Source organism: Rhinolophus sinicus, linkage group LG09 (genome assembly GCF_036562045.2).
Source record: "Rhinolophus sinicus isolate RSC01 linkage group LG09, ASM3656204v1, whole genome shotgun sequence".
In the NCBI taxonomy this organism is placed as follows: domain Eukaryota; kingdom Metazoa; phylum Chordata; class Mammalia; order Chiroptera; family Rhinolophidae; genus Rhinolophus; species Rhinolophus sinicus.
Genome location: NC_133758.1, coordinates 115,733,672 through 115,754,865, shown reverse-complemented (window position 1 = coordinate 115,754,865; position 21,194 = coordinate 115,733,672). Strand labels below are relative to the sequence as shown.

General features: G+C 45.6%; 1 protein-coding gene across 1 annotated transcript in view; it reads left to right on the top strand.

Moving 5' to 3' along the window:
* Positions 1-21,194, top strand: part of ABCA13 (ATP binding cassette subfamily A member 13) — a 184,248-nt gene that overhangs the window by 62,677 nt on the left and 100,377 nt on the right. Inside the window, exons 23-25 of the mRNA XM_074341068.1 lie at positions 469-626; positions 1,797-2,027; positions 11,031-11,136. Coding sequence (XP_074197169.1) covers positions 469-626; positions 1,797-2,027; positions 11,031-11,136 — 495 coding nt within the window. The remainder of the gene's footprint in view (positions 1-468; positions 627-1,796; positions 2,028-11,030; positions 11,137-21,194) is intronic.

The window sequence follows — 21,194 nt, the reverse complement described above, 5'->3', positions numbered from 1 at the left end:
ATTTTATGCGTGAGCCGCTTCATAGGAAAGAGCCTTGTCCTCAAGTGTCCGTGAGATTGTTGCCTGAAGCCGAGTGCGGGGACCTGTGCACCGGGAGACACAGAGACGCCCCCCAGATCTCTCTGCTGATTTCCGCTCTGCGTCCACTCAGTGACCTTACAGATGGTGGTGGCACAGGGACTCGTGCTTTGTGCCTCAGTTCCAGCCTGTGTGCCTGTCAGGGCACCGCCTTTGGTTCCCGGTGGCGGAGGGTTTGTAGAAACTGTGTGAGAGCCTGAGGGGAAGCCGTGCTGGAAGTGTGTCAGGCCTCTAGTTTGTGGGGTGGCCCCCGAGGTGTCCATTCTTCTGATTTAAGAATTGGTGACGATCCTTATGTGATCCCGGCTCTCCCTCTGAGGGGTGGGATGGGTGGGGCCTCCGTCGCCTTTGTCACGCGGGCTCTGACGCCCTGTCTGTCTTGGGACACAGGTCGGACGCTCATCTTCACCACCCACCACCTGGATGAGGCGGAGACGCTGAGTGACCGCGTGGCCATCCTGCAGCACGGCCGCCTGCGCTGCTGGGCACCCCCATCCTGCCTGACGCAGGCCTACGGCCAGGGGCTCAGCCTGACGCTCACGAAACAGGTGAGAGATGCGCGGCTCAGGGACCTTCCTGTTGGGGCACAGGGGACGTTTCATATGTGGGATTCAGATGGACCTCATGAGCATTTCCCCTGAACTAGCCGGGCCTCACACTGCCATGGGGCTCAGGGGACGAGATGGAAACGGACGCTTGGCTTCTGCACGAGGCCCCGGGGTCTCAGTACACGAGGGGGGGAGGGGAGGGCGCAGCGAGGAAGAGAGAAGTGTGAAGAGGGAGGGGTGAGACGGCAGTGTGCGGGGGCGGTCAGGAGCTGACGAGGGCACTGAGCGAGGGGCTCCTGGGCCAGGGGGCCGACTGGCAGGAGGGCTCCTTGGGGACAGGCAGGGTTTCCTGTGCTGTGCGGCAGGGGCTGCAGAGGGAGGTGCTGACACAGTGGAGGCCTGTGCTCAGCGCCCCAGGCGCCCCACTGAGTCCTGAGGGCCCTGTGACTAGGAGGAGTCGGATGAGGGTCCCTCGTGGGGTCTGCCCGGGAGTCTGGCCAGGCAGCACTGTGACCCCCGTTTTAGAAATATTTTTGTGACAGTGACACTCCATTCAGGAGGCTAAAATTTACCATAGTGTGAAGCGCAGTAGTGAGGGACCCAAGAGGTGAAATTCTTACTTCAGGGGACCCATCGGGTCACACTGGGAGTTAGGGTTGCCTTGTGTCAACCAGGTGTGACATGCAGAGGTGGCCCTGGGGTTGGCAGTCAGAGGTGGGCTCAGAGGTGCCCCCGCCCGTGGTTGCCTTAGGCGTGCTGTCCTGAGGTTCCTGTCTGCTTCCTCTTGAACCGCTGTCCTGAGGTGGTTCCTTCCCTCTCGGGGGGAATCCACGCCTCGCTTTTAAGAAGACCCCCCCACCCATCCTGTGGTCCAGTTGCTGGCCTGTCACCTTCCTGACTCTCCTCTGCACAGAGGGCGCCCCATGACTGTGGACCTGGAGGCTACCGGGTCACCAAGGCGGGTGTGTGGTCAGCACCACAGAAACAGCTTTCTGTTTAAAAAGCACAATATGTTCTTGAAATGCCTGTCGCTTCATGATATTTCTTGACTTTGCTGCTTGGGATTGGAGTGTCACAGTAAGCTGCTTCCAGATGTGTGTGCGATTGGGTGACGTGTACTTGCCATGTTTGGACCCCAGCCCTTACTGTTCCCTCCATTTTTTTGGACAGACTTCTGTCCTGGAGGTCGATGACGCGAAGGCCACAGCTCGTGCTACGTCCCTGATACAGACCTATGTCCCGCGGGCGTTTCTCAAAGCCAGCAGTGGGCGTGAGCTGAGCTACATCGTCCCCAAGGAGGCCGACCGAGCCTGCTTCAAGGGGCTCTTCCAGGCGCTGGAGCAGAACCTCCATCGTCTGCACCTGACGGGCTACGGGGTTTCCGACGCCACCTTGGAAGAGGTACCCAGACGTGCCCCAGCTTTTATTCCTGAGGTCTCCCCTCACCTCAGAGACGAGCCATGGGGGAGGCATTGGCAGGGGTGGGGAGCACTGTCCTTGTTATTTATTCCCAGGCGCTGATGGGTGTGAGGCACAGCGTGAGCCAGTAGGGAATGTCATGCACCTGACTGTTGTTTGTTAAGGGAAATGGGCATTTTTATATTTGCCAACGTTGGTCTTCAATCCAGAATCACTCAGAGTCTAGCTCATGGTGGCAGGTGGCTGGCTGTATCTCCTCACCGGGCCCTTGTCTTTTCACTGTGCACTGTCATTTGCCCAGGTGCCCCACTGCTGGGCAAAGGTGAGGTGCCGGAGGTCAGGCAGCTGGACACTGCTGCCTCTGGCCAGCCCCCCAAACCCCCCAGTTCTGAACACTGCTAACTCCTGGCCAGCCCCCCAAGCCCCAGTTCCACGCTCTCACTTGGCACTGAGCTGGTGGACATCAACACTCAGTGTGGCTTCTTTGTAGCGTCCGGCCGGTGGGAGTTGGACCAGGCATCTCCTCCAGGAGGAAATCACTGCAGCCCTGGTGTGGCTGCCTCTGCATGAGCCCCACTTGGCTCTTCCCTTTGCAGTGCTGTGATCTGTAGAAAGCGCCACAGATTGAAAAAAAAAAATCAAGTGCTGCAAATTAAAATTTAAAAGCCTGGGAAGAGTCCTGGACCACTTTCTCTATATTACCCAGAAATAGTAATGATGCCCAATCAGGTGTGTAATTAGTAGTTGGCACGGAGAGTCTGAGACTGTATGAGAAACTTGAAGTAACCACAAGAGTCAGAGCCCTGACTTTCACACACAGTGTTTGTTCAGATCAAATAAGGTAATATCCTGAGTACAGATGACAAAGGACAAGCAGTCACACACGGGTGATGATCGATACAGCAGCTTCTGCTGCTGTTACACCCAAAGGACACACGCAGTGGGACATGGTGGAATGAAGCACTTCTGGATTTTAGTCCCTCGGTGTGTTTCTAATGTTACGGTAGCTACCCCAGCATAGCGTCACTTCTGAAAATCTTTCTTATGCTATAGTCCTTAAATATTTGTGTTTCTGCTTAGTATTGTCCCTTTTTTCTCTAAAATATTCTTATGTGTACTTTCCCCCTTCCAAATTCCCCTTTTGTGAATTTCTCAGTCTTCCTCTTCTTTAAAACAACGTATATTTATTAAATCTCACAGATGTAGAATAATCCACTCATGAGTTCTGGCAAGTGCGTGTGGTCGTGGAGCCACACCACGGGGAGACGCAGAACGGCTCCATCCTCATGCCTCCTTAAAAGCATGGTTCCCCACAGCTTGCCTCTCTGCAGCTTGCTCTCTCTTCCCCAGGAGCCCCTCAGCTCAAGTCCTTGCAGCCCATCACCCCAAAAAGCCTGACAAGATGTAACAGAACCAGCTGCTTAACTGCTTTGCAGATTTTCTATGTGCTTCTCCAATTTCTTGCACTAATTTCCACCGGCTACATTTAGTACATGCTTTGCACATAATAGGTGCTAAATAGCTATCAATTGATTAGATCTCATCTCTCTCTTTTCTCTCTCTCAGTCACACACAGACGCTAAAAAGGAAGTCATCTGTGTAAAGGACGACACTAGCCAAGGGTCTGACGTACATGAAATGTGTTTAATGAAATATTACATTGTCCTTGGATCTGTTGGAGAAAGAGATCTTAAATTGGGAACAGATTAGACTCCTTTAAAAAGCTTTCCTTTGTGAACTGTGGTCTATAAAAGATCTATCTCCACCAATTTTGTCTTTTTACACTCGGCAAGTATTGACTTCCTGCGTCTGCCTGCTATCGACCCTCGGTTAGCGTGGCTGCAATCACACTGCCCGTGCTTTTCCCTTAATCGTCCAGTTTGGCCCAACGACTTCAGAGTGTGTCCGGAGGGCTTGCCAGCGAATACTCCTGACACTGGGGCTAGAAAGCAGATTTCATTTTTAACTGCAATACGTTTCTTGTAAATCGCTGTCCCTAAGTGGGGCCCAAGCCTGTGAGGTTGGGGTATAAGATTTTCATGGTGGTCAGCAGTTGTTATAGCGCTTACACTTGTTCTCTGTGCAAGGACCGAGGTTTGCCTGGTGTGGACTGGGGCCCGGGAGATCCGAGAGCTGGGCTGTGGGGAGGCGTGCGTGCGGCCATCTCCGAAGCCAAGGCAGAACCGTGGGATGTCATGGAGATGGAGGGTGTTCAACTGACTTTAGAGCGGTCTCAGGGTCACAGCAATGCTGCGCAGAAGGGCAGGCCCCATGCCCCCACCTCCACACGGGCACGGCGTCCCCGTTACCAACACAGGACTGCATTTTTAATCATCCGGAACTTTCTGGTAACCTTCCAGACAGGTGGGACTGCCCTGTGAGATGCTTTCTGTTCAGTGGGCTTCTTTGTGCCTCTGTCAGAAGGTTCTGGATGCCAGCCCCGTGGGTGCACGGGCCCAGATGCCCCATCCTACACGGCATTAAGGGGAAAGCATAGCCCTTGGATGAAAAAAGTCAAGTCCAGGGTGGGAATGAGGGCCTGGCGTTTATTTTTGTGCAGTTTACTTCTTGGGAACAATTTCTAAGAACAAGGGACTCCTGTCCGGTCTTTGCCCATCAAGCTCCAGCCGCCCCGATCGCGTCCCTAAGACCAAAGGGCCCCCCCACGACCACGAGCCTCAGGCCTCCTGAGTCGTCGTCTGCGTGAGTGCCTCAGTGCTCTCGACGGCCATGACCTTGGTGCTTTGAAGATGACAGTGGTCCCTTCGTGCGTGAGCCCCAGGCTGCTCTGCCGCGTGTCCTCGTCACAGAGCCCGTCCTGCGTTTTTGTCTGGGATACGGCAGGACTGGCGCTGGGTCTCTGTGCTTTGCCTGCCCGGTGCCTGAGGCTTGGAACTGAGATCACCCAGGTCTGCTGGTGTGTCCACTACAGATTAATTGTCCTGTCTTGTCATTATTAACTAGTTTTGAGGACACACTTTGAGACTCTAAACTTCCGTTCCTCACGTCACTTCCCCACACGTGTCCGCATTTTCCTTGCCTGAGTTGATTTCATGACTGTGACGTTGGCCAAGTGGTGATTTTCCCAAGGAGCCCTGGCTGTTAGGTGCCCCCTGGCCCTGGGGACACTGCTGCTCCCCAGTCCTGCTGTGGGGGGAGCTGGAGGTTCTGTATTTGCTGTTCCTTCTCTCTGTGTGTTGAAAACCAGGCGTTCACCTCCCCTGGGGCCTCCAGTGCCAAGCCAGCCACCCAGGTTCCAGTGGCTTCCCCTTCCTTGTTTGTCCCTTCCGGTCTGACATCGAGAAACTCAGCTGCCACAGCTCCACAGCGTCCCCTTCCTGTCAGCCCTCCCATCTGCACCGCTCTGCTCAGAGGCCCCCGTCAGAACCTGGCCCACGGCAGGCCCAGGCCCTCCTCAGGCAGGGGCTCCCAGCCAGTGTACCTCCCGCTTCCTGCCCCTGTGGGGGGGGGGTGGGGGGTGGGGGGGGGAAACGGGGAGACCTCACTCTTCTGAGAGCCGGGTCTCACAGTCACCTGAGACCCTACTTTTTCTCCTCATAATAAATTCAGGAGTTGGAGGATTCTTCATTTTGGGATTTGGGGCTTTATGACAGCCTGCTGTCATCTCAGCACTGATGGTGCCATCTGTCCCCCAGACTGCAGGGCTGTGGCTCAGCCTTTATGTGGCCCACTCTGTTTATAAAAAGGTACTGCAGGGTAGTGTGTGACCCAGACTTAGCTTTTTATGCCTTATTTAATTGAATCTTCACGGAAACTCCGTGACGTTCATATAATTATCCCCTTGTGCACATAAGGGACTGAGAGACTAAATCTGAGAACAGCGATGAGTTCCCCATAGTCAGGAGTTGGAATCTAGTTGGGGTGGACCCTCCAAGTTTTCCATGTTTCCCTCTAACTTTGTTGGCCTTGCAGGCTCTGTCTAGGGACATGCCCCGTGAACAGCCATCGCTGTAAAGACGCACTGTGGGCTGCTAGGTCTGTGCTGGGCCGGATGGGCCCCCGGAGCCCATATCCTGACCCCTGGAACCTGTCTGAGTGCCTGCTGGGTCTTGTGATGGGAGATTATCGTGGGTGGGCCTGGTGTTATCAGATGCGCACGTGTAAGCAGGACATAGGAAGGGCAGACGGGGGAGGTGATGTCTTGATGGGAGCAGAGACGGGACTGAGGGGCTTTGAAGATGGAGAATACGGGCAGCCCCTCGAAGCTGATGAGGCGGGGGTGTCCACCAGCGCCCCGGAGGGGGACGGCCCCGCCAGCACTGTGGCTTTAGGCCGGGAGGCCAGGTTTACGCTTCCGACTTCCAGTTAGAAGGTGGTAAGTTTCTGTTACTTTAAGCCCCTCATGTTGTGGCAATTGGTTACAACAGCAATCTGGAACTCTTATCGGTTCCTGTAAAATCATAAAATCTTGCTGTGTGCCCTGTGTGGCACGTCAGGGGACAGCTCTGCCCACAGTCCTGTGTCTGGAGAGGGCTGGCGGGTCACTTCCACATTCCTTGTCATCTGAGCTCTCCGCATGGTTTTATCTTCTGCTTCTTAAAAAGTAAGAGCACTTCTGCGAAACTGAACAAATGCAGCATTGTTACATGTTGGCCAAACTTGGAGCTTCTTCCTCTGCTATTGTCATGTCTCGGTGGGATGTAGTGTCCTTGTCTTGCAGAGCTTGGTCGGCTTCCTGCGTCTCCGTAGCATTGAAGCCAAAGGCCCCTTGCTCTGACGGCCTCCAGGCTGCAGCTCATCAAGCTGACATTCTCCGTGTAGGTCGGGTTTGGGGTGTCCCAGTACCTGACGACGGGTGGGCGCAGCCCTGCTATCTGAGGGACTAATGGCACCGTCAGCCTGCGGTGACACTGGCTGTCACAAATGCTTAGACCTGCAGCTGTCCTTAATTTAGAAAACGTGAGTCCCGAGATGGAGGAGCCCCAGCTGCCAAACTCAACTGTTCTTTGAAAACAAAGAGCAGAAATGCCAGAGGCTTCGCATTTCAATCCATATTGTTGTTAAATTATAAATTATTTCCACGTCAGCTGGTGTCCTTGAGATTTAATTTCATATTTTTTCCAGTTTTATTGATATATAACATTGTGTTAGTTTGAGGTATGCAACAGAATGAATCTATCAATGGATCTATCAATGTATTTATCTAGCTATATCTCAAAATGATTACCATTGTAAGTTTGGTTAACATCACCTCACAGTTACAAACTTTTTCTTGAGATGAGAGCTTATAAAATCTGCTCTCTTAGCAGCTTTGATTAATGCAACGCCATACTGCTAAGTGTAGTCACCATGCTGCACACTGCACCCCAGGACTTACTCATCTGATAACCGGAAGTTTGTATCTCTTGACCCTCCGTTTCTCCAACCCCCACCCCCACCTTGGCAACCACCAATCTTCTCTCTGTTTCTATGAGTTTTTTTTTTTTTTACATTCCACACGTAAGTGAGATCATACAGTATTTGTCTTTCTCTGTCTGACTTACCTCATCTAGCATAATGCCCTCTAGGTCCATCCATGTTGTTGCAAGTAGCAGGATTTCCTTCTTTTTTATGGTTGGACATTTCTGTGTGTATGTGTGTGTGTATGTAATTTACCCATTTATCTATCCATGGACACTTAGGTTATTTCTGTATTTTGGCTATTGTGAATAATGTTTCATGAACATGGGGGTGCGGTTATTTTTTTTTGAGATACTGTTTTCATTTCCTTTGGATAAATACTCAGAATTGGGATTACTGGGTCATAAGGTAATTCTGTTTTTATTTTTTTGAGGAAACTTCATTTGTTCCTGCCAACAGTGCATGAGGGTTCTCTTTTCTCCACATCCTCACAATACTCACTTCTTGTCTTTTCGACAGTAGTCATTGTAACACGTGTGTGGTTACATCTCACTGTGGTCTTGATTTGCATTTTCCTGCTGACCAGTGACGTGGAGCATCTTTTCATGTGTCTGTTTGCCATGTGTACATCCTCTTTGGAATAAGGTCTTTTCAGTTCCTCTGCCCATTTTCAGTTAGATTGTTTGTTCTTTGCTATTGAGTTTAATTTCACCATTTCTTATTTCATTTTTTTCATTTAATGTGATGAACTTACTTAAAAGTTGATGAATAGTTTGACCAATCCTCATTTGATTGTCCTTTGACTTGGGAAGCCTGAGCTAATTCCAATGAGCTAATTCAAGACATTAGATGAAACAGAAAAGGACTTTCTAGTGTTTTTAAATATAAAATGCCTGGTGTAGGTCCTATTTGGTCCATCTGCATTGGCCTTCAGGTACAAATACTGCCTTACCAGTTGTGCAGAAGTACGTACCAGATACTAAAGAATCCATGAAAACCCAGTGTGGGACTTGTGTTTCCCAAACTTGATAGACGCCCTGTCATCAAAGCCATGGGGAATATTCCATTCTGGATGTCGTGTTTTCACACACAAGACGCTTGGTCAGAGGAGCGTCAGGACCACAGTCTCGCTGCTTTCACTTAGCATGGGGAAAACAGCCCAGAATAACAGGGGTGATATCCACCATCCAGAACCCAACGCTTTGAATACAGCAATCATTGTCATGGTGTTTTTGAAAACATGACCTTTATTGGCCTTATGTGCTCATTTGGTGACATTGACATTTTTTTGTGGTCTCCCAGCCTCTGGCACGGTGTGCCTGCAGTTAGGACGAGCTGACACTAGATGGCGCTCATCTCATACCATTCTGACTGTCCTAACCTTGCCTTTCCCCTCCCACGTGTGGCTTTCCAGAATGCTGACAGTGAGCCCTGTTTACGGAGAGCAAAACGTCCGCCGTTATTCTGTTTCCCCCGCGCATACACACGTGTGCACACATGTCCACACATCCACACACATGCACACACAGGCTTGTGATGAAAGGAAGAAGGGGGAAAGTTTAAAAAGAATAGATGAAGATTGCTCTCTACATAAAAGAATACTTCCTTCATTATCAAGATATGCTTCATGGAATTCACAGTTGCATTTGAATATTAAGTGAAAACTCCATTTAGAATAAGATACAAAGGAAACGCTGCTCAGTGAACACCTCTGGACCGGCACTGTCTCCATTATCTCTAGTTTTATTCTTTATCAGTGCACCGGCTGAGTGCTTGTCATGCTAGGCCTGCAACCCTTCCTCTCTACTGGGACACAGTGCTGGTGTCATGGGGCAGATGGGACACCTGTGGTCGTCCCACCACACTTCCTCCTCCTCCCAGGCCACCTAGGACCCCATGCTGCATCCGGCAGGCACTGTTCTCTCCACTTTGTATATAAATGCATTCAGTGTTTGCAACAATTCTGCTCCAATTCTGTCCTGCGGAGGGCGGAGGGCACAGAGTCCTCTCAGCAGGACCCTATTCCAGACTAACGAACCGCCCGCCCAGACTCTGCACCTCTCCCCTCCCCCAGGCTTGCTTGCTGCTCCCCCTGTCTGGTGTCCCCTGCACGTCTTCCCTGGGGACTTGAGGCTCCTCAGAATGCTGAGACACAGCAGTCCTTTGTGTTTATAGTCTTCAGTAGCTCCAGTCAGCATGTACTGCCGCTTCCAGAAGTCCAGGAGGTGGCCGACTCGGGGTGCTCAGTGGGTGCGTCGAGTGTGAGGTCCCCACGGGATGGCAGTGACACCACCCTGACAGCAGGGGAAGGCAGGAGCTGGGCCAGGGCCAGACACTGGTCTCTGGGCTGCAGGCAGGGGATGGAGGGATGAAGCACCTGTGCGATGCTGCTGACAGAGCAGAGTGACCCCGCATGGAGCCTGGCTTGGTGTGTGGCACAGGCCACTGTGTCAGTCAGTTTGGCTACTGGGTGCCTAACCGAAGTCCTGCGTGCTTCTGAGCCTGTGCAGAGCGCGTCACAGCCGCCATCAGCTGCTGTCATGACCCCTGGTCTGCAGACCAGGAAGCCAGCAGGCCTGGCAGGGACCACGGCCCAGAGGGGAGCCTCTGACCTTCCCCATGGCGATTGCTGGCTTTTTGCAGGAGTCAAATCGCCTCTCCTCTCACCTCTGCCCAGGGGTGTGTTAGAGACGCCCTCCTTTCCAAGGTCACTGCCCAACCTCCAGGTGTGGCTCAAGGACCTGAGCACCCCACCCATCCAGTGCCCAGCATGTGTCCTCTGTCTTGGCCCCAGTGGCTTCCTCTCCTCACTGTCGCTGATTTGGGGCTGAACCCTGGGTTTGAACAAACTGAGGTTGGACTTCTGCTTCGAGCACTCACCAAGTGGCTTCAAGGCATTTTCTTATTTTTTTTTTAACTGGAGAATATTGGGGAACAGTATGCTTCTCCAGGGCCCGTCAGCTCCAAGTCGTCCTTCAGTCTAGTTGTGGAGGGCGCAGCTCAGCTCCAAGTCCAGTTGCCATTTTCAATCTTTAGTTGCAGGGGACGCAGCCCACCATCCCACGGTGGGAATTGAACTGGCAACCTTGTTGTTGCGAGCTCGCGCTCTAACCAACTGAGCCATCCTGCTGCCCTTCAAGCCATTATCTTAAGTGAACGCTTTGGGGGATGAGGTGCGCTGCCACCCATGGAGGAGACGTGCTCAGTGGATGCTCACACAGAACGTCTTCCCCCTGAGACATAAGCTGTGAGTGGAACCGCTTGACTGCCCGGTTCATCTCTGCGTGTCTGAGTCACTGACTTGAGTGGAACTGGCTTCACGGTGTCAGGGACGTCACTTTGCCCTGCCCCCTGCTGTGGGTCCGACCAGCCTCGCCAGAATGCAAGTGCCTGAGGGTCACCGTCAGGTTCACTCATCCATGTGTCCTGGGAGCGGCCTTACAACCAGCTTACTGAGAACTGGGTGGCTCTAGAGTTCTGCCCATTGAGTGAATGACTCCATGAAATGTGATGCGTTTGGTGACTATCGCTGTAATGACCTAGGTGGTAATTAAGGCAGAAGAAAAAGTGCAGTGTGGAAAGGAACGTAAAATAATACAAAACTCTTGTTTCATTTTCAAAAAGGTGTTTCTGATGCTCTTGCAAGATTCCCCAAAGCAGTCTGACCTCGCCCCAGAGCCCGAGCTGGAGCCGCAGAGCCACCAGCCTGCAGAGAGCGATCCTGGCTGCTGTGAGTACAGAGCGTGCCTGCATTCGTGCAGGAGGGACACACCACTACCCGTCACTCAGAGCCCTTGTTTTGAGGTTGAGCACAGAGAGGCTGAAGCAGTGACAGGGTGTAGTTGTTCACAGGCAGCAGGCTTCGTCTTCTCCTGCCGTGAACAAAACAAGTGTGTGTCTGTGGGCAGCTTCGTGTTTTCTCCAGGACTTACTATGTAAGCTCTTTCTTAGTGTCTAAATGAGAGGGGTGAAGGCAGCACGTCTGTCTCACCTGCATCACCGACACTCAGCCCAGCCCACGTTCATGGCGGGCTGCACGGCCAGACACTTCGCTGGGGCCAGGCTGACATGGAGAGACGTGCACACGTGAGCCTTGTCTCACGGAGCTTCTGTCCACACCCCCTGGAACGTGGGCCTGGGTTCCATGGGCAGACGTCCGTGTGCAGGCGTCTGTGGTCAAGCAGGATCCAGATTTGGTTTCTAGGCGCGAGACTGCAGTGCAGTCAGTCCAGTTCCTGCGTATTTACCAGCGGTAACTCACCGCGGAGCACAGCTGGGCCCCAGAGGTGTGGGGGGACCTAGCCTCGGAGCCCTTCTCCAGGGGCCTCTACCCCTCAGGCCCCTGAATGAACAGCTGAAGTTGATGGTGTTCATATCAGATGTTCACCAAACCGCGCTCCTGCCGCTGACCCACAAGTGTCCCAGTCGCTGCCCTTCCTCTCCAGCTGCTGGTATTTTCAGGTTTAAAAAACACTGATTTTAGGCATTGTAATTGGTGTGTAGGGGTTTCTCATTGTGGTTTCAGTTTGCATTTCCTGATGATTGATTACGTTGGGCATATCTTAGTTTAACAACTTTATTGAGATACAATTCACATACCATACAGTTCACTCCTTTGCAATGTGCATTTCACTGGCTTTATGGAGTCGGGTATCCATGACCACTGTGAATTTTAGAACATTTCCATTACCCCAAAGAAGCCCTGTAGCACTTAGCCGTCGGCTCCCATCACCCATGTCACTCAGCCCAGCTGACCTACAACTTGCTCTCTCTCTGTGGATGGGCCTGTTCTGGACTTTTCCTATAAGTGGAACCACACACTGTGTGGTCCTTTGTGACTGGCTTTGTGCACTCAGTGTGACGTGCTCCAGGGTCACCCTCGTTGAGCGTGTGTCAGAACTTCATTTCTTTGGATTGCCGAATAATATCCCATTGTGTGCATGGGCCACGTTTTGTTTGTTCATTCATCACTCGATGGCCGTTTGGCTTGTTTCCAATTTTTGGCGAATGTGAATATAACTTGAACATTGTGTACAAGTTGTTAGTGGATGTGTTATCTCTTGGGTCTGTGTCTAGGAGCGGAATTGCTGGGTCGCGTTTTAACCATATGAGAATTTCTAGAGCGTTATCCAAAGTGCTCGCACCATTTTACGTTCCCACCAGCAGTGTTTGAGGGGTCTGATTCGTCCACGTGCTCACCAGTGCTTGTCATTGTGGTCTAATGACAACGCAGTGGCCGTGGGGTGCTGTCTAATTCTAGGTTAGATTTGCATTTCCCTAACGGCTGATAGTGTGAACACCTTTTCATGAGCTTACTGGCCATTTGTGTGACTTCCTTGGAGAAATGTCTATCAGATTCTTTGCCCATTTTAAAAATGGAACAAATTATATCCTGGAGTTGTAACAGTTTTTTTATTGGGGAATTGTGATTTTTTTATTATGAAGCGTGATGTTAACTGTGGGTTCTTACAAGATTCCTTTATGAAGTTGAGGAAGTATGGATCTATTTCCTGTTTAATGAGTGTTTTTATCATGAAAGGGGGTAGAAGTGTGCCCAGTGACTTTTCTGCATCTATTGAGACGGTCATGTGTTTTTTGTCTTTTATTGATTGATGTGATGTATTTCATTCAGTGAGTTTTGGGTGTTAAAACAGCATTGCACTGACCAACTGGGATAAATTCCCCTGGATCTTGGTACATAATCCTTTACATGTTGCTGGATTTCATTTGCAAGTGTCTTGCTGAGGATTTTTGAGTCTATATTTATAACAAGTGTTGGTCTGTACTTTTCTTTTCTCATGATGTCTTTGTTTGGTGTTGCTGTCATGGTGATGCTTTAGACTGAATTGGGAAGTATTCTCTCCTTTTATTTTTTTTTTTTGGAAGTGTTTGTGGAGAATTTGCTAGTGAAGCTATGTGGATCTGAATTTTCTGTGGGTCGTTATTTTGATGAATAATTCAATTTCTTTACTTATTACAGGTTTATTCAGATTGTCTGTTTCTTCTTGAATCAGTTTTGGTGTTTCGTGTCTTTCTAGGAATGTGTTCACTGCATGTGAGTTGATTGGTATACAATTGTTTGTACCACTGATTTAAAATTTCTTTTGTTTACATAAGGTTGGTAGTAACATTCGCATCTTAGTTTCTGATGCTAATAATTTGTGTCTTCTTTTGTTTTCTTCATTAATCTAACTTAAATGCAACCAACTTTATTAATCTTTTCATGGGATCAGCTTTTAGTTTCACTGACTTTCTCTATTGTTTTTCCCTTTTCTATTCCATTCATTTCAGCTCTAATTTTTGTTTCATTCTTTCTGCTTGTTTTAGATTTAGTTTGCTCTTTTTTTCCCAGTGTCTTAAAGTAGACGTTTATATTATTGATTTGAGATCTTTCTTCTTTTATAAGATCATCATTTGCAGGTATAAATTATTCTCTAAGTACCGCCTTTGTGTGTATCCCATAAGTTCAGTATGTTGCATCTTCACTTTTATTTACCTCAAACTATTTTCAGATTTTCCTTTTGATTTCTTCTTTGGTCCACTGGTTATTTAGTATTATGTTTTTAAATTTCCACATGTTTGTGAGTTTGCCAAATTTCTTTTTGTTAGTTTGAAATCATTCCATTGTGACCAGATTAAAACTTTGTCTGATTTTAAACCTTTTCAATGTATTAAACCTTGTTTTATGGCCTAAAATGTGGGTTATCCTGGAGAAAGTTCCTTGTACCCTTGAAAAGAATGTGCATTCAGTACATTCACACTGTTGTGATGAGTGGTGGGTTCTATAGGTGTCTGTCATGTCTAGTTTGTCTATAGTATTGTTCAAATCTTCTATTTCGTTGTTGACATTCTGGTAAATTATATTATCCATGAATGGTATGTGAATATTGTTGTTTCCAACTTTTATTGTTCAATTGTCTATTCCTCCTTTTAATTCTGTTAGATTCTGTTTCATGTACTTTGGGGCTCTATTAGGTGCATAAATGATCATAATTTGGTTATTTTCCTGATGGAAAGCTTGTTTTGTACCTTTTATAGTCTTCTCTCCTTTTTGTATTCTTCCTGACCCTTTTAGTCCATGCTGACATTGTATCTGATGAAATGATTTTCACAAGAACTTTGTGCGCCTTCCTTGGTTTTCAGTATTATTCCTCCACTAGACAAAAGCCAGATCTTTTTGAGACGATCCCTTCTCTATTTATGGCTTCTGCAGAGACGGTGGAGGAAACCACACCATGAAGCTTCCTAGAAGCCCTCTGGTTTGATTGACTACGTCTCTGAGACCCATCCTTAATCTTTTTTAATAAATTATTTAAATCTAGGGAGTTTATTAGTGGAAGAGAATATCAAAGAGGACATTAATCAATTAGTAAATCTGTTTATATGTGTGTATATTTACTATGGTAAAATATTCATGGTATACATTTTAAGTGACCAGTTCTGTGGCATTTAGTACATTCACACTGTTTTGCAATCATAACTGCCATCCACCTCCAGAACTTTTAAATCTTTCTCCACTGAAACTCTGTACACAATAAACACTAACTCCCAACTCCCTTCCTTCTACCTGCTGGCAGCCACCATTCTGCTTCATGTCTCTATGAATTTGACTACTCTATGAACCTCATATAAGAGGAATCGTACAGTATTTGTTGTTCATGACTGGCTTGTTTCAATTAGCACAATGGCTTCAAGGTTCATCCATGTTGTGGTGAGTGTCAGAATTCCATTCTTTTTAAAGACTGGATGATATTCCATTATATATATATATATCACATTTTGTTTATCCATTCATTTGTTAATGGACACGGGTTGCTTCCACCTTTTGACTGTTGTGAATAATGCTGCTGTGATCATGGTGTACAAATATCTGAGTCCTTGCTTTCATTTGTATTGTGTACATATTAAAAAATGTAATTGCTGGATCATGTGGTGTGTTTAGTTTTTTGAGGCATCACCCTATCGTTTTCAAAAGTGACTGCAGTAATTTACATTTCTACCAGCAATACACAAGTGTTTCAATTGCTCCATAGCCTTGCCAACACTTATGGCTTTTCTGTTTCTATGATAATAGCCATTTTAATTGTATGTTAAGTGGTATCTCATTGTGGTTTTGGTTTTATTTTACTAATAAGTAGTGATGTTGAGGATCTTTATAGGGATTTAATGTCCATTTGTATATCTTATTTTGAGAACTATCTATTCAAGTCTTTTGATCATTTTTAAAATAGACTTTATTTTTTAAAGTACTTCTAGGTTCACAGCAAAATTGAGCAGAATACACAGAGAGTTTCCATATATCCACTTACATACACATACACAACTTCTCCCACTATCAACATCCAGAACCAGAGTGGTACATTTGTTACAATCGATGAAGCTACATGTCACATTATTATCACCCAGAGTCCATAATTTACATTAGGATTCACTCTTGGTGTTGTGTGTTCCATGGATTTTGAGAAATGTACAATGACATGTATTATGCTTGTAGTGTCATAGAGAATACTTTTATGTCTCTGAAAAGCCTCTGTGCTCTGTCTATTCATCCCTCCCTCCCTGCTAACCCTTACAACCACCTTTGTCCATTTGTTTTTCTTTTGTTGTTGAGTTGTAGGAGTTCTTTATATTTTCTGGATCTTAGTCTCTTACCAGATACATGATGTGGAAATATTTTCTCACAATCCATCCATATTAGATGCACAGAATATTTTTTTATTTCAATGAAGTCTTACCTAATTTTTTTTTTTTGTCTGAAGTCTTACCTAATTTTTCTTTTTTGTCTGTGCTTTTGGTGTTATATGCAAGAAATAGAGTTCACTGACCTTGTAATTGTATATCCATGTCTTCCCTCAAATTGTAGTTTTCTGCCATATTTCTTCAAATAATCACTGTCTCACCTTTTCTCTGTCTCTTCTTCTGAGACTCTCATAATAAGTATATTAGTTTTCTGTGTAGTGTCTCATAATTCCCTTAGACTCTGTTCACTTTTCTTCATTCTTTTTTTAATTTTGCTTCTCAGACCTGAAAATTTCAAGTCACTATCTTTAAGATTATTGATTCTTTTTCCTATTCATAGATGCTAGTGAACTTCTCTACTGAACTTTTCAATTCAGTTACTATATTTTTCAGCTCTGGAATTTGTTTGGTTCTTTTTTAAAAATATAATTTCTATTTCTTTGTTGATTTTTTGCTTTTCTGATTTACTTTTGTTCTTTGTGTTTTCCTTTAGCTCTTTCAGCATTTAAAATAGTTGTTTTACAATTTTTATTTAGTAGGTCTGGTGTGTGCTTCTTTAAAGACTATTTCTAGAGATTATTGTAATCCTTTTAATGGGCTGTGTTTCCTTGTTTTTGTTTGTTTGTTTTGTGTGTGATTATTTTGTTGAAATTTAGATTTTTGAAAAACAGTCACTTCTCCCCATCTTTGCATACTAATGTGTGGTAGACATGTCTTTGTCCCCTGAGTCTTGAGATTAGCCCCTAGTAAAGGCATAAGGTCTTCTCAATTGTCCCAGTCATGTGTCCTGTTTGGGACGTGTGTGCTTGTTTTCTGATTTCTCCTGGCTTCTTTTAATAGCTTGATTTTCCAAAGACTCTCACCCCAGCTTCCTGGGTTATCAGGTGTTCTATTGTAGTCCCCTGTGAATAATGTCTTGCCCAGGCAGCCTACTGTCCCCCTGCAGTTTTCATATTCTTCCTGTGTGGCTTCCAGCCTGAGATCCAAACTGTGTCACTCTTCCCATCTGAGCTCCAAGTTAGGTACAACAGATACTAGTCCCTTATACAGCCCACAACCGGGCCAGAATTTTGCAAAAATAATTTTGACTCTGCTCTTTATTCTTTGAGAAAGGGATCTAGGAATTGGACCATTTCCTGACTGCACTGCTTTGGGGAAGGGGTGGGGCAATTGTGATTAAAAATGCCATGAAATTTCCTACTGTTTTGAATATATATATATATTTTTGGACTGGGAGTTTGCTTGGTAGCAATATATCTTTGATTGTCGTCTGTTTCTATAAAATTATTTTAGTCAGGCTGCAGTTGTTTATTTGGTGTTTCTGTGGGGAAACAAGGACCTGGAACTTCCTGTTCTGCCATCTTGCTTAATCTTTTTAAAGGGCTGTTTTTGTGACTGACTACTCTGACCTTTTGATTTTTTTGAGGTTCTGGCAAAAGGTTGTACAGTTACACACTTAGCCTTTTCTTCTGCCCTGTTATCAATAGCTTTTTTGGACTTTTACCTTTAAAACAATCTTAAAACATTGAGAACTTAAAAGATGATCAATTCCTGTTATTAACATTTCTTTTCTCAATTTATCTCTCTCCTTTTTTTTATTTTACTATAAGCATCAAGAAAAAAGAAGGCAGTGCCTTCAACTGTTTGTTTGAAAAATCTCCTTAGCTAAATATGCCACTTTATTACTTAGAAATTCTGCTTTTCATGTAACTGGAAGAAACAATTTTGCTAAGTTTTCAACCACCATAACAAAGCTATCCCTGATCCAGTTTCTACTAACACCTTCCTCACTGCTTTCTGAGCCCCTGTGGTCAGCATCTCCACAGTTCAGCTTTCTACAAATAGTCTGTCCAAGGAAATTTAGGCTTTCTGTACCATGCTCCTCAAACTTCTTGCATCTTTTGTCCACTCTCTGACTTACATTTTTCGGTAGTTGTTAATGGCAGCTCTCGATTTCTAGTTACCAGAATCTGTGTTACTTTTCTATTGCTGCTAACAGAGTATCATCAGTTTAGCTGATTAAAACATAGTCATTTATTATCTTGCAGTTTCTGTAGGTTGGAAGTTAGGGCACAGCATCACTGGGTTCTCTGCTCAGGATCCCAGGAGCCTGAAACAGTGGATGGTGCCATCCTCAGGGCCTTCTAATCTACAGTCCTCTTCAGGGTTCTCTTCCACCCTCATTCAGGTCGTTGGCAGAATTCGGTTCCTTGTGGTTGTAGGACTGAGATCCCTGTTTTTTTTAATTTTTTTTAATTTATTTTTTTAAATTTATTGGGGTGACAATTGTTAGTAAAATTACATAGATTTCAGGTGTACAATTCTGTATTACATCATCTATAAATCCCATTGTGTGTTCACCACCCAGAGTCAGTTCTCCTTCCATCACCATATATTTGATCCCCCTTACCCTTATCTCCCACCCCCCACTTTGTTCTCCATTTCTAGAAGTCACCCTCAAGTCTTAGCCACAGGGCCCACTGACAACATGGCATGTATCTCCTTCAGAGTGAGCAGAAGGGTCTCTGTTCTGATTAACTTAAAGGCAACTGCTTAGAGACCTAAATTAGATCTGTAAGATCTCTTTGTCTTTGCCGTGTGATGTAATGTAACTGTAGGAGTGACAGCCACCATCCTCAAGGTATTACCTATACTCACAGGGAGGGGATTATACAAGGGTGTGAATCACTACGGGGTCATTTTAGACTTATGCTTACCAAAAATAGGATTATAACACGCTCGCTCAATTGAATTCCCAGGATACTAATGAGTTTGAGCCCCCCTTCTTCATGTTTCTTGGCCATTTGACTTTCCTGTTTTTGTAACTTTTGTTGTTCGCCTTTGAATTATATCTTTTTCAAGGTTAGTGTCTTAAATTTATTTTCACTAACATATAAACTGCCTACATCTTATCATGTTGGCATATTTGTTAGTCATACAATCAGATGAATTTTCATAGTACACACCTGCGTCACCACAACTCAGATCGAGCTGGGACATTTCTAGCACCTCAGTGGTTTCCTCATATCCTCTCCAAGTCAGAGCTCCTCCCAAAAGGTAACTTTATCACTTAAGAATAGTTTTTGCCCATTGTTGAACCTTATATAAATGGAATCATACAGTATGTAAGAGTCTCTGGTTTTTCTCTCTATAGTTTGTCTTTGAGAGCTATTCATGCTATTGCCTGTATAATTTCTGTGTAGTAATAATCTAAAATCATAATTTGTCTCTATGTTTTACTGTTTATATAAAATTTTTATTTTAACTGGACATATGCATTATTTTCTCTTTCCATTATTAGCATTTTGCCTAAAGGTTTAATTTCTGAGCATTCATTTCTTTTAAGATATATTAGTTAATGACTTTCTTACGTAAGAGCTAAATTTGCTTTATGACTGTTATATTCTCATAAACATTTTGTCATGATTGAGAATTTAGGATAATTTACGTTGAAAATTTATCACCTACATATATCCTCTTCATTATGGTTATCCATCTGTTTTGAAAAATTATAATTTCACGTTCTGAATTTGGGGAACATTATGAAAATCCATGTAAATATGTTAGAAATAAAACATGGGCAAAAAACGGTAATGTTGTGTGAAAACGACTGGTAGTTTAAATTTAAGAAAAAACCCCAAGGAAAGAAAAATTGTAGTGTTTTCTATTACTATTGTAAAATATGATATAAAAAATGTAATTTTATTTTTTTATTCAAATTACAAATTGTGAAACTGAAAAATACATAATTTAAAAGTCTGTTTAAGTATTTCATTACTAAAAAAGAAGTGAGACCAGGATGCATTAAAACAAATTTACCAATTTTATTATATTCTGCAAAATCCTCTCATAAAATTCAACATGAGACCTCTGCCTAAGTGAAATTTATATTTCTTAGTAGATAAAACTTTATCAAAATGCTAGATCAGGATTTTGGAGACAGTGTGTGTTAAATGTCTCCTAGTAAAGTGCTTTAGTCACTTTTTTATGTTTTTTTTTGGTGTGATCCACACTAGAGAAATGTAATTTCTAGGACAACCATTTACAGAAACCTTTCTCCCCCACTGACGCCCTCAAAAATGACTGTTTTGTTACTGGTTCCTGCACCCAGGCTGTACCTCCTGTGGGCACCCCGTGTCTCTAACAGGCCCATGTCTCCAGAAACAGTCTTCTAAGGGGCCAGCTCTCAAGTAAGTCACTTCTTCTCTGAGAGATTAAGGAGGGCAAAATAAAACATAAAATATATACTTTTTAGCCACAGGGACCCCAGAAGCTGCACGGAAATGAGTTCTGTAGACTGATGCCTAGACGTGCACATTTGTCCTCATGCCTCTGAGAGGGGTGTGCAAGTCACTTTGTCATGGAGCAAGAAACCATTTAGTAGCTGCCTGGAGGGCGTCAGACACTCTGACAGGCACTTCCTGTGCATTTTTCTCACTCAGTCCTCAAGGCCAGCTTGGAAACAGGTTTTGCTGGTGCTGTTATCCCCTCTCAATGCAGAGCCTGAGTTTAGAGGACGTCCCTGATCTGCCCGTACTCTCAGGAGGGCCAGTGTGAGACGCCTGTCCAGGCACCATACCTGATAAGCTAGCGTTTGTTATAATATAATCTTTGAAATTTACATAGATAACTGGATTAACTAGTTGAGTGCCTGAAACATTTAGTGACCTCACATCAGAATGACAACCTGGAGAATCTGTGAGAACACAGATTACGGAGGTCTACCCCCAGATTTTCTGATTCAGTACTTCTAGGATAGGGCCTGAGAACTTGCATTTCTAGCAGGCTCCCAGGTGACGTTGCTGGTCTAGGCGCTGTGACACCTGCTGCTCTGGAGTCAGGGCAGCAGAATTCTACTCAGAACCATCCATTCTGGGTCTCTTCTCTCTTTCTACTGCTTTCTACCAGTGCGCTGGTGTTATGGCCTGAACTGTGTCTCCCCAAATCTTATATGTTGAAGCCCTGACCCCCAGTACCTCCGTGTGTGACTGTATTTGGAGATGGGGTCATTGAAAAGGTGACTAAGGTTAAATGAGGTCATCTGTGTGC